This window comes from Prosopis cineraria, unplaced genomic scaffold, assembly GCF_029017545.1.
Source record: "Prosopis cineraria cultivar Desert tree isolate PC_DT_omini unplaced genomic scaffold, ASM2901754v1 PC3, whole genome shotgun sequence".
Taxonomy (NCBI): domain Eukaryota; kingdom Viridiplantae; phylum Streptophyta; class Magnoliopsida; order Fabales; family Fabaceae; genus Prosopis; species Prosopis cineraria.
This window is the reverse complement of record NW_026555334.1, coordinates 47480678-47494458: the sequence shown is the minus strand read 5'-3', so window position 1 is coordinate 47494458 and position 13781 is coordinate 47480678. Positions and strand designations below refer to the sequence as shown.

The 13781-nt window shown below is 32.1% G+C and overlaps 1 protein-coding gene and 1 long non-coding RNA gene across 2 annotated transcripts; one reads left to right on the top strand and one right to left on the bottom strand.

Moving 5' to 3' along the window:
* Positions 1 to 3265: 3265 nt before the first annotated feature.
* LOC129304999 (calmodulin-like) lies at positions 3266 to 4616 on the top strand. The gene is made up of 4 exons (XM_054944893.1): positions 3266 to 3536; positions 3667 to 3824; positions 3943 to 4029; positions 4106 to 4616. The coding sequence occupies exons 1-4, from the start codon at positions 3461 to 3463 to the stop codon at positions 4286 to 4288; spliced, it is 504 nt and encodes a 167-aa protein (XP_054800868.1). The 5' UTR covers positions 3266 to 3460; the 3' UTR covers positions 4289 to 4616.
* A 5321-nt stretch (positions 4617 to 9937) lies between these two features.
* LOC129305000 (uncharacterized) lies at positions 9938 to 12250 on the bottom strand. The gene is made up of 2 exons (XR_008591843.1): positions 11894 to 12250; positions 9938 to 11720 (listed from the first exon to the last, which is right to left on the bottom strand). It is a non-coding gene; the product is annotated as an uncharacterized LOC129305000 (long non-coding RNA).
* Positions 12251 to 13781: the final 1531 nt, after the last annotated feature.

Here is a 13781-nt window from a genome sequence, read left to right as displayed (position 1 = left end):
TAAAATAATTCAACCGCGCCAAATTCGAAGAAGACGCCACCGACAAGAACAAAATATAAGATATTGGCCTCCTATGGATAGAACGTGTGTCTTTTTATCATCTTTTAAATCTAAAAGCAGGAAATGTTTATTTAGAAACTTACACTCCTTCCTTATAAAAATATAAAGTATTTTTAATAAAATCTCACTCTTAAATGACTTTTAAACTGATCATATCTTTTTATATTTATTCCTATTAAACACTTATAATAAATATAAACTTATTCATTAATAGGGGTACTTTAAAAAAAAGACAATGATTACACTTTCAAAAATTAACAATTTATTATATTTTTTAATAATTAACTCTTCAAAAAATACCAATATAAACGGAGGGAGTATGTTCAGTAATTAATTCAGTATGTTTCGGCCTCTTGGGAGGAAGTGAAGGCAAAGCAAAGTCCAAAAATCAAGATCTCATGCACCTGTTTGGTTTATGTTTTCATTTTTTATTTTTATAATTTTTTTCATGCAGTTTTTAAAATTATTTTAAAATAAAATGACATGAAAATTCATTTAGTTATATCAATTTAAAAATAGTTGTAAGATTGAAAAAATGGACTGATAGTGATGGGTATAGACACTTAATGATTGTGATTAATAATATAAATTGATCAAAGTAACTATAATTTTTAATAATTAAATGTATTATGTTTTAGAAATAAAAAAAATAAGACGAAAACAACTTAAAGTTATTTTCATTTTCTTGGTTTTAAAAACAAAAAATGAAAACAATTTTTTAAAACAACTAAATGAAAAATATTTATCCAAATAAAATTTTAATTTTTTTCTATTTTTAAAAATAAAAAACAACTTTTAAACACAGAAAACAAATAGCCCTATACCTCTCGGAACAAGGCATTGCCTTAGGATCAACCGACATGCCCAAGTGTCTTCGATTGCACTCCCTTCTCCACTTCTGGCAGTTCGATTTTGGAGCACATATATTTCTTAGCCCGTGCTCCTGTCAATAATTCTTTGTTCATTCCTAAACATCAATTTTTGTCTGCGAGAGACGGTGAACTCCCACCAACGATTTTAGTTTTTTATACATCCATCCGAGATCCTGTATCAGATTCGAATTTTTTCAAGCGCTAATTAAATATAGTTATCCCCAAAACATATTCATATCGTGATTCTCGTTACAAATCCGGGTTCAAGCAACACATCGGGAAATTTTTAGTTAAAGGTCAGGGAAGAGAAATATTTACCAATAGGTTTTAAAAAATATAAAAATTCTCTGTAGATTTCTTTGACAAAAAAAGTTGGTATTTGAAAAGACCAAAATTTCCTTCTGCAAAAGAAAAAAATGATTGACAATTAATATTGATAAATTAATAAGTAAAATTAAAAAATTAACAACTAATGATTTTATATTTTACACAAAATTATTAAACTAATATGATTATTAACAGGTAAAATCAGGTAATTTACAATTGATATCGGTTAATTAATAAGTGAAGTAAAAAAAATAACCACTAATGATGGTGCTTTTTGATCAAATTGAGTGAATAAGTCTTGTAAAGGATTCACAAATTAAGTTAAGTAGTTAACAAATCAAGTTGACAAATTAAAAAGTAAAATTGTGAAGCTAACAAGTAAAGTTTTTAAGATTATGGAGTCACGAAATTGACTAATGAACTATTTAACAAATATTGTTAAGGAATTAACAAGTACAAATAAGTAATTAACAAGTAAAGTTAAGTAGTAATGAAGTAATGTAATTGATTTTAATGAATTTCAAAATAAACTTGCCACACTTATTGCTGCAACATCATTTCAAAGTTTTTACAACTAACATGAAAGAAACAACAAATTATGTAACATGACTAATATGTAACATTTACAGGCCTCACCAAAAAAATTACTTTATTAATTTTGTAGAAAGGTATTTTAGCATTTTTAACCATCAATTTTATTTCAGTTCAGTCTAAAAAACTTACAAAGAAGTTTTAAATTTTTTTAAAACTTCTTGATAAATATTTCTCTTCACTGGTTCACAATTGAAACTGTCCCTCAGACATTCAAACCACCAAGATCTATATATCAGGCCCACTTAGATCTCAAGATTAACTTGAACGTAGAGAGGAAGAGTCTTCCGCGTATGTGCCTAGTCTAACGAGTATAGGACTGGTCTAGAACTGCAAACGCAATAGCGTGAAATTTCCTCTATTTAGCCCTCAAGTTGAATACAATGAAGCTTGGCTCTCAAACAATGGTGGATTTTTATGTTAGATCCAACAATCGCAACCATACAAGGAGCAGGAGCGGTTGAGCTCCCAAGTATTTTGTCGTCAAAGATCGACCACCTCGAAGGCCTGCCTCTCTCGAAGTGTATGATACAGACAGGAACAGGCATTGGAACTGAGAAATTAATGAGCGTCCCTTTGAATCAAGGGGTCTGACAACATTTTGATAGTCAACCCCAAATGCAATATCAAGCAGCTAATTTCGCAAGGATCGGATCACTATCAGCACGTCGTGGACCAAAAGCTTAGCACGACCGCCTCTAAGTTCTCCACATTATGCAGCCTCATCTACACTGTTTGTAATTAATAATCACAAAAATCACGACGGTGACCAAATTTCCTAGGCTTACATGGATGTTGAACTATTGATAAAGGAATATTAAATAAATAATAAATTGAATAAAAGAGTCGTTTTAAAGTTTTACTAAATCTGAACATAGCAGATTCTACCCGATTACTCATACAAATTTAGACTATTAGATTCAAAACTAAAGTGCACAACAAATACACCGAAGAGAAAGAGAAGAAAAATAAACATTGAAAAATAACTGTTCACTTTGATATAAATTCTTTTTTCCACCACTCGTCTCTAGTTATAGTGAAGGGAGGCCACCGCAGTGAAAGAAAATCTAATTAACATTAGTTCACCTCATTATAGAGAGAATAAACTGATTGAAATAATTACCATTACTATTTTAAAATTCAATCATAAATTAATTTTGCATTAATTCCTAATTTTGGTCGACTCTTTATTATCATGATAATACCGGATCCACAGGTTGTTCCGCCATAATGATCCGATTCCTACCAAAGGGCAAATCCGTGATTCCAACAAGTCAGAAGAAGACTTTATTATTGATGCGATTTGTGTTTAAATCAATAGAATACGTTAGTAGGACGTTGGAAAAAAAAAATGGAGAAGCACGAGCATCTGCTGTGGGTCCGTACAAGGAGGTGAGAGTAAGATGGATGGGAGAGACCGAAATGGTTCCATGTTGAATGGGGTGGAAGATTACGGTAGCTGGTCAAATGGGCAATCCCTCAATTGGTGACTTGGTACGCACGCATACCGTACATGTATGTGATTGGAATCTGCCTTCCTTTCTCGAAGTAAACGTAAATGGTCTTGCATAATTTCTGCGTTGAGCTGCCATTCGTTCGTAGCATGAACCATGAAGGACGCTCTAACTCAAGAGCAGATTGCTGAGTTTCTGGAAGCCTTCCGTCTTTTTGACAAAGATGCAGATGGTATTTCTCTATCCATGACTTCCACTATTTCCATCCTCTCTCCTCTGTGCAATACATATACACGCACGCACTCTCTTAGTGATTTGTTTTCCTTGCATATATGAACCTCTCTTCTCTTGACATGAACTAGGCTGTATAACCCTTGAAGAACTAGGCACTGCCATCGGATCATTGGATCAAAACCCTACCCAGGAAGAGTTGCGATTTATGATCAGCCAGGTGGACACGGACGGCAACGGAACCATTGAATTCGGAGAGTTCTTGAATCTCATGGCTACCAAAATCAAGGTACATATCAAATTGTAAATGTTCCAAATTTCAATTTCGTCCAGGGCCCAGGGCCTAGCTATGTTTGTAGAAGATCATATAATATGGACGTGGTTACGTCTTGATTTGGAACATGAAGGAAGCTGAGGCTGAAGCAGAAGGGGAATTCCAAGAAGCTTTCAAGGCGTTCGACATCGATCAAGATGGTTATATATCACCCACCGAGGTACATTTACTCAATTAATTAATTGGGTCCGCCCTTGCCGTTTCATTTGGAGAGAAGTGACTGTGCATATTTACAGTTGAGGCGTGTTATGATAACTGTGGGAGAGAGGGTGACAGACGAGGAGCTGGAGCAGATGATCAGAATCGCCGACTTGGACGGCGATGGGCTGGTGGATTACCAGGAGTTTGTGAGGATGATGTTGGCTGCATACGAAGCCTTCATTACGTACGCTGTCTCGGCTGTGATTAAGCTTTCTTGATCCATATTTCAACACAAGTATAGTTAATTTCTTGTTTAATTTAATTCCTTCCTTTATCAGAAAATCGCCATGCATTGGTTTAATTACTAGCTCCGAGTCAAGGGGGAGATTTCATTTCAATGTCCTGATATTTTTGACGATATGATTAATCCTCGACGCATACATTGCAGGAAAAATAATAATAAATATCCAACTCCATGAGTATTAATTTGGCCATTTATTATTACTGTTTTCAGTCTGCTAGCTTGCTGGAAATAACACATACAGTCATACACGAGGCACCGCTTATGTATATATTCCAATAATTCCAATGATTAGTTCATTATCAGGTACTCTTGTATATATTTCTCCTAGCTTATTACTTTTCACTTCGCCCAAGAAAAATAATTCACAGAGATACGTACACTTCGCCCGAGAAAAATAATTCACAGATATGCGTAACTACGAAGAATTGAATCCGCAACTTTACGTTTAAAAGATACCACTCAAACGAGATACTTGGTGACTTTTTTTAAAAAAATTCCTTTTTTTCTTTTTTTGGAATGGTACTGAAATACAGAACTAAACAAAGGAAACTTGGTGACATTAAAGGGCACTAACTTGATCCAATTCTAATTAATCGTGAATACTTATGTTAAGATCTGATTTTTTTTTTGGCGGAAAACGGGCCTAATCCCAGACATTCTTGCTCGCTAGTACACAAAAAGAGGTAGTAAAATCCCCCAAAAATTTCGATTTATCAAAGAGATAATCTCATTAGGAAGCACCTTCATTACCATTCATCTATCAAGAAGTATGCACATAGAAAAAAGGAAATCACTTTTAACTATATTTTAGTTGTGAACTTTGTTAAAATAACTCAGTTCTTTGATATTCTCAAAAATTACCAACAATTTACAAAATTGCTCTTCTTAAATTGTGACTCACATAATCATATTTTTCTTCATCCTTTTCTCCACCATAACTCTAATGATGATTTAAGGTGGGTAAAATTAAAAAAAAAGAATTAATAGTGCTTGGATTTTGCATAGAAGTTTATATTTTGAATATTTAAAATATTCCAAAATATAACTTGTATATTAATTGAAATGAAGGAAATACGTTGTACGGATTTTGAAAAATAATGTTTTTTAATTATAAATATTTAGTATATATCAGATATGAAATACTCACTTTTAATCTATCTTTAATATAACACAAAGTTTGAATTTTTTTTTGTCCTCAATGCAAGGCAAAGAGTTTATTTATTACCATTTTAACATCGATGCAACAATTTATCGTGGTTGTTAATTATAAAGAAGGGTAAAATTAAGAAGTTACATATTTTTTTAAACAATTTTAAATTATATCATTTTTTAATAAGAATTAAGTTTGTTAACTTTATCTTATATCCCTCCATCCCAAATTATAAAACAAGTTGAGATAAGATTATGCATACTAATAAAGCTCAATAATATCACTTTATAAACTTACTTTTTTAAAGAAAAATTATAAATTTTTAAAAATATCCATACATACTTAATCTTTATATTACAATATCATTTTAATTCTTTCTCCATTCGAACGGTAGTATTAAAAAAGTATGTCAAATTATCTTATATTTTGGGACAACCAAATTTATCCAATATTATCTTATAAATTGGGATGGAAGGAGTATTAAAAATAGGAAGAAGTAACCAATTAAAGTTGGGGCGTGTGGTTGAGGCTCTCATTACTTAAGCAAATGGTTAGGAATTTGAACCTTAACTGTTGTATATATAGCAATTTAGTTGAAAGAGATTTATTTACTTATTTTTAATGCCTTTGGGGGGATATTTTATGCACTCGGTGGAATCTACTCCTTCTATATACTTGCCAAAAAGAAAAAGGATATAAGGAAGTAAAATACAAGCATTCATACGTACTCTTTCTTTGTTGTTTTTTTCCCCAAAGAAAATTCAAGGGTACACCTGACCGTGCAAGGGAAAAGTTCAAGCCATTTATGACATTATACAATTTCTACACTCATAGAGTGGATCATCAAAAATCTTAATAACAACTTATTATTATAAGCTTGTTGGGAGAGGAAATCCACACATTTATTAACATCTCTAAACACATGATTGAAAGTAATCATCCAATTTCTTAATACTAGATCCTTGATTTTGTTGACAGTGTCGGCAATGAGATGTTTCATGTTGAGGTTGCTTTGATTAAATGTGAGAATTTCAATAGAGTTAGAGTATGTTGACTTTGGAGAAACTACACTCCCAACTTGATCAATGCCCTTGAAGATACTTGGTGCATGTTTGGTTTTCTACTGGCCAAAAATCAATTTGTTAAAAGTTTATTTGGCAAAAGTCATTTTAATAAAAATTAGTTATTTTAACAAAATTTAGATGTAAATACATTTTTTTTAAAAAAAGTCAATTTGGTATATAAGAAGTTGTTTGAATTATGTATAATAAAAAATAATTTTGAATGCACAATTATAAAAAAAATACATTGACTTTTATGATTTATAATTTATATTATACAAATGCTTCATATTGAAAATGTTTGAAAAAGATATGTATAAAAATTTTAAATAACGTAAAATTTGATATATTAAATAATAAGAATAAAAAATATAAAGTTTGACATATTGAAAAAAAATTATATAAATAATTCATTTATATTAATATTAAAAATTAATATGATTAGTTGTTTAGTCTATCTAATATATTGTTACAATTTATTTTTTTTAAATTTCTTGGAAACCCAACTTTTATAAATTTAATCTATCAAAAACTTGCATACAATTCTTTTTGTATAAAAATCATAGTTATTATGGTCATATAAAAAATAGAGGAGAGATCATGTTTCAAAAGCACATCTCAAAAACTATCTCATGATATAACAAAGGATATACTACGTTAATATAAAATGACAAAATTAATGGATTCAAAATGAATGGAGATTTTTGCTTATTTAAAAAATAATTTAAAAAAAAAGTTCACTTATTAATATAAAATGCCTAACGTGCTTTGAAAACAAATATAGATATAACCCATTTTCTTAATTGTCATGGATGAGGCTCCACAAGCAGCGATTCCATTTACTCTCCCCTGGTTATCGCCCCAACGAGCCAAAGTCAGGGAACCAATTCTCCCCAACATGTACGACTTTTCTTTCTCAAAGATATGCTTGACTTGTCAAAGTTTCAGCATCTTGTTGCTCATGTGTATAATATATTAATATTACATTTAGATACCCATAGGCCATAAAGTAAACTTTGTTGACTAAGTAAAAATAATAAAAGTATAAGTCACCTCCAGTTCTATATAGACCATAGATTCGTAGTCTAATTAATAAAGGTTGAAAAAAATTGCCTGATGAGTAAAGAAGTTCCAAGTCATTGTCAATTAATGACGTTATTTTCCGGAAGAAGCACGGGAAAATTAGCTCGGGTATTTGGCGCGAAGTGAACGGATCCTTGTATTATAGTGTACTGCATAAATTTTAAACAAATTAAATGAGTTATATGTACTATTTAAAATTTATGAAGAATGAATTTTGCGATGTATCTTATATCATGTGTATATATATTTGATGATTTTTTTATCCAAGGTCTGATATAATTTCCCAAGCAAGGGACCAGTCTCTGCTTCCAATCAGGAAAAGGAAGAGTCTTTTAACTAACTAATGCCAACTGAAAGCTTGTGGAACGTGTCTCTGTAAGTAAGCAAGTTAGAATTACAAATTAAATTAATTATTAGTAATTAGTAATTGATTTGATGAGTAAGTTCTCGGCTCACAAAAGAAAAATGAAAAAGCGAGGCTTAAAAAAGTATAAACTAAATGTAAAAGTTGAGACTACTAGCTAGTGATGATTTTTAATATTGTATTAAATTTATTGGTATTGCTAATACAATTGAAAGTCATTTATTTTAGAAGTTAGTGGATGATTATGTGTGAGAATGGTTGATTCAGTAGATGATTATGTGTGAGAATAGATGTGAAAATGTAATTAGAAGTTAGTAGATTAATTCTAACATTAATTTTGGATTATATGTAAGGAGGCTCAATTTATAGGCTAAAAGATGAAAATTTTAAAACCTGCATATAATAAGAGAAATCTAAAAAGAAATCTTGCATAGGTTATAATTGTTGCAGCAAAACGTGAATTTTAGCTTACAAGTTTGATCTTTAGCACATTTTGAGAGTTTTGGGACCTCATTTTAGACCAAATTTCACTTCCAACAGCTATAGGATGCTAGGTTGAGCAAAAAGATCCAAAAAGAGGGTTGAAAAATCTTGAGTTTGGCAAAAAATTAAGGATTTAATTCAAGATTGCTCCAATTTAAACATTTCTTCTTCTTCTTCTCTTTAGTTTGATGTACACGTTGCTGATATTTTTTGTCATTAGAGTCATAAGTGGTAATTTTCTCTTAATCTAGGATAGCTATGAATTGACTATGGGATTAGAGCATGTTTCAATTATTTATTTGGACTTAATGTTAATTTTATTTACTTAATCTTATACTTATTTGCCCATTTAATGTTTAGCCATCATTGAGTGTAAATTTCAGGGATTGGGTTTTACCTTGAAAAAGAAAAATCTAAATTAGATCATTAGATTAATTAATGTGGAGTTAGAATTTATTTTAACTTGCCAATATGGTAAGAATATACCTATTGGACCCATATAATTACATTAGAGTAAGCTTGTGCCTTTTTGCCTCCTTGGGATTTGTCTTAGAAATATAACATATTTAATTCAAGGGAGGAGGTGTAACTACTCTAGGTTAGCAAATTAATATTAAAAAATTTATTTAGATAATTACATGCTTAATGAATTGAATAAGGAATTAGCCGTCTTAGATTGTTTTGATTATTTGTGGTTGTTGAAACTTTAATTTTAGTGCATTCATGTAGATTCAATTTGTACAAAATCAAATCCGAACTTAGTTTTGTTCAACTTAAATAAAAGTGAAAACTTTATTACCTAGTTGTCATTATGATTGATTTCTTGCAGGATTGACTTTGACATGCTAATATATTACATATTAACCTGTACACTCACAGTAAATATTTGTGTGCATCAACTAGCTATTTTGTAGACTAAAAATCATTACAAAATTTATTTACATATATTTAAATTTACACAAATCTGCAACAACATGCCTATTCTTCAAGATAATATGCTAAAGAAAAAAATATCAATATGTCTTTACAATTTTATTTAATTTTAAATTAGACTCTTACAGTTTATTTTGTTTTAATCAAACTCTTATAGTTTGATCAATTAAAATTTTTAATCTTTTAAAGTTAAAATCCTTATATTTTTCCTTTAAAAAATTAAAATTTTTATATTTTTATTAAATGATTATATGACTTTAGAATTAATTAAAAAAATTTTATAACCAAAAATTTATATAATTAGATTGTCTTTTTAAATATTTTTATACATATAGAATTTCATAAAAAAATTAATAAAAATGTAAAAAATATATTAAGTCAATTTTTTATTTTGAATAAAAGTATTAAAGTGATTTTTTTATAAATTTTAAGAGTATTTTTGTTTTATAAAATTTAATTATTCATTATTAATCTTTAACGTTTAGGAGGTTAATATATATAATAGATTAAACTATAAGAGTTTGACTAAAATAAAATAAACTGTAAGACTTAATTTAAAATTAAGTGAAATTGTAAAAACTTATATGACTAGTTGGTTATAACCGCGGTCAAAGTCAATATTGAATGTAAAATATAAAACCTAACAATTAGCTGCTCTATGCTATAATTTTTTGAAGTCGCGAGTACGATGACTCGTTCTAACCTTGCAAGATAAACATCAAATTGCAGGGACCGGCCGTTATGGAATCAATATCTACATATTTTTATGAACATATATCTATATATTACTATAACACGGATAAATCATATAACATATGATATAATATTTAATTTATAAATGTCACGATATAAATCACAGACAATATACAACTGTTTGCATGATTCATAATCAAAATCAACATTATATAATATAACATGATTTTATCAATATTAAATTTTGTGTCTTTCTGTTTTTAATATTTTATTCAAATACGCACACACATATATTCACATATTTGTGCAGAATTTTAATTTGAATGCCATAAAAATAAGTGTTATTCATTCGTCAATATTAATATCAACATCTATAGACATTATGTAAGCGTCCCTAGCTACTGTAGTTTGATAACATATTTTTTTAAATTCTTTAAACTCCTTTTTTGATCACATGGAAAGAATTTAAAACCTCCAACAATATAATGTAAATTGTGCACGGGGTTATACTAATTTTAGAACAAATCGTTGTTTATGTAATTTAGTTGCTGATTTATATTATATCAAGTTCAAGATCTTAAAAAGAAAAAAATCAATTAATGGCATCCTTCAATTACGGGGTTCATGTCACTTTCCACCGCCCACGAAACTCACTAATTATAAGACGGATGATCCGCTTGTAAGGGGTTCATCGCTCCCATCCAACAACCTTAATTATTCTTTTTTCGCAATTAGATTTCTTTCCCACAAAACAATGCTCTATGTATATGAAGCCTACCTAAACGTAGGGCTTGGCTCCATGGAAACTTCTCCCACTGTATAGCCTTAATTAACTCTCTTCGAGTTCAGGACCTAAATGAACCATTAATTTCAACTAAATGGTCATTGACTGATTCAAGATGTCCCCAGATCATTCCGTTGCTGTTGTTTGTTCAGGATGAACGGTTTTTTTTTTTTTTTTTAACTAACAAGTATACAGAAAAAAAATTAGAAAATATCATGAATTACGTTAATAAAATAAATAATCGTTTCACCTTTTATTCCATCATTTTAAATATATTTTTTAAAAATAATGATTTAAACAGTTTTTTCATTTCCAAAATTTGTTATAAAAACTTATTCTATAAAATTATCCTGGAAATAAAAAAAACAATAGAATCAAACAAGCCCTGTTATTTTAATTTATAATTAAATTCATTGCCTCCTCAGTTAAAATTTTATGCCGGCCCCTGTCACCCCGAAGAAAGAAACCGGAGTTTCTGGCACGCTTCCTGCAGAAAAGTAGTAAATTGCAAGTCTGTTCAATCTATATCGCATCATAAATCCCCTACACGTTTTAATGTCGTCCCAGCTGGGACGGTTATCAATAGATCTACAGCAAGCGCTGCTCACATAACTCCACCAGAAATGATAGCGTGCGTGCATTTGTAATGCGTATATAACTCCACCAGAAATCAATCAATCAATGGACTAAAAAAGCAATAGCTTATTCCGCGCTGACCAGTGAAATCCAGAAAACGGACTAAATAAATTACCCAAAGACGAAGGCCAGCGCATTGACGAGTTCTTGGTGGAAAGTGGGCGTGGGAGTAATGGAAAATTCAATCTAAAGCGGCACACGCAATAGTATTCCGTAGATCTGGAAATTGCAAGTGAACGGCGAATCAACAGTCACAAAAGAACAGAAGCAAAGCACAGATGAATGCAGATATATGCACGAGGCAGAATATGGGAAGAGAGTAAGGAAACCGAGTGCGCGGGATTAAGAAAAAGTAGGGAAGAGGATAGATGGAAAAAAAGCAGAAACGGAACCTTTTATAGGGTTTGTGAGAGCAGATAGGAGAAAGCGAATTAATTAGGGTTGGGATGCTTCCGTTCAACAGGTGAAACTGCCGCATGATCTGTTGCGGCCACATGAGAAGGGAAGCTCAGATCATGCTGGCAGCTTCAACTGCTAGAGGGTGCACCGTAAGATTATCGCAGCCGGCACATTGTTGGCCTCTCTGCAAAAATTGAAGAGCCGTGGGAGGATACAGCATATATATGTATATATATAGGCACAAGTAGATGTGGTCCCCCACCTCCCCCTTCTTCCCTTTTTTTCTGGACCCTCTTTTTTCTCATCAGGCCACATTTGGACCATCTCTACAATTCTGCGGAGCCAGTTTTGGTGCTTCCGGTGTTATCCTTTTTGTCCCGTGTGATGGGTGAACGTTAATATATAATTATATTCTCTTGGGGCGTCTTTGTAGCAGTGGCATCTACTTAGGCTGAGGGATAATCGCCACTAGAACCCTACTTTTACATGGAGACAAAAGAAGAAAAATGCATGAGAGAGACTGAGAGGGATATAAGCACGCTGGGGCTTCGTGGAAAAATCTCGAGTGAGAGAGAATGGTTAATCACGGGGCGGAAAGGAGATTGTAAGAAAGAATCAATGGATGTGTTAGGATGAGGGATGAAAAGTAAAAACAAAGAGAGAAGCGTCGTGGAGAAGTGGTCCCGATCGGGAAGAATTTAAAAACATCACGCTCACGCCACCACATGCAGACAGTGTTTGGCTAGTGACGCCTTGTATACATGCATGCCGAGGGCCTTTCATACCCCCTCTCTCTCTATCTCCTCTGCTTTTAATCTGTGTTGTGTGTAAGGTAGGCATCCACTCGAATGACCCAAATAGAGTATCCAACACATATTCCAGTGCGTGCATAGGGGACCATTTTGCAATTTGCACCGTCCGTCCATGTTACCGCAACAGCTAAGCTGTATAATTTAATTCAGTAACATATCAAGCTAAGACAACTCACCTACCTTGGCAGCCTCTCTTAGTTCCTCCATCCCCACGACGGGTGAAGCCTGCTCCGTACTACAGTAGAAGCACATGCAATCGATCAACATAAATTTTCTCTATTATAGCTAGCTTTATCGACAGTCACCTTTTAATTTGCTCGCGCGCGCGCCTTTCTTTTCTTTTTTTTTTTTTGTTTTGTTATTTAACGACCACCCCGTGAAGCGACGCACATGGAGAAAAGGTGAATACGGAAGTTGTTTCGGTGTGTTTGTTTTAGGTCTGTTTATGTTTCAACTTTCCATGCGATCGATACATGATGCCCTTCCCGACTTTGGCATCCGTGCATGAAGCCCAGGCGATGCAATTTATCTGTATGGGGATTGAAGATATTTGTTCCAGCCAGGACATGTAGGGAATAAAGAAAGTAACTCTCCAGTGAGAACCCACTTGATGCGGCACGATCGAGTTCCTTAGTGTCATTGCAACCGAGGGACGTCAAAAGGAGAAGAAATTTCAATTTAGTAGACCAATCGCTATATTTGAGAGAGCACTCTATAAATTAAAGATTAAGATATTATTCTAGATGGAGGTTTCATAAAGAAGATGATGGGACGGTTGCCAAGCTCAGTTGTAGAATCAATGGGCACATTTGAAGGGTTTAACATACATACTGCTGGAACCAATCATCATTTAGACAAGTCATGATCTGCGATTTCAGCTGAACCCATCAATTTTAGTAACGAGGATTAATCAAATCAACAAGTCACATCCGCTTAGCAGATGTATCGAGGGGACGAGATTTATTTATGAAGATTGAACCGTCAACTATATACGAGCGTAATTTTTGAGAGATACATAAACTCGTGTAGCAAACCAAGCCCACCAAGATGATCCGCGAATCTGTAGTGG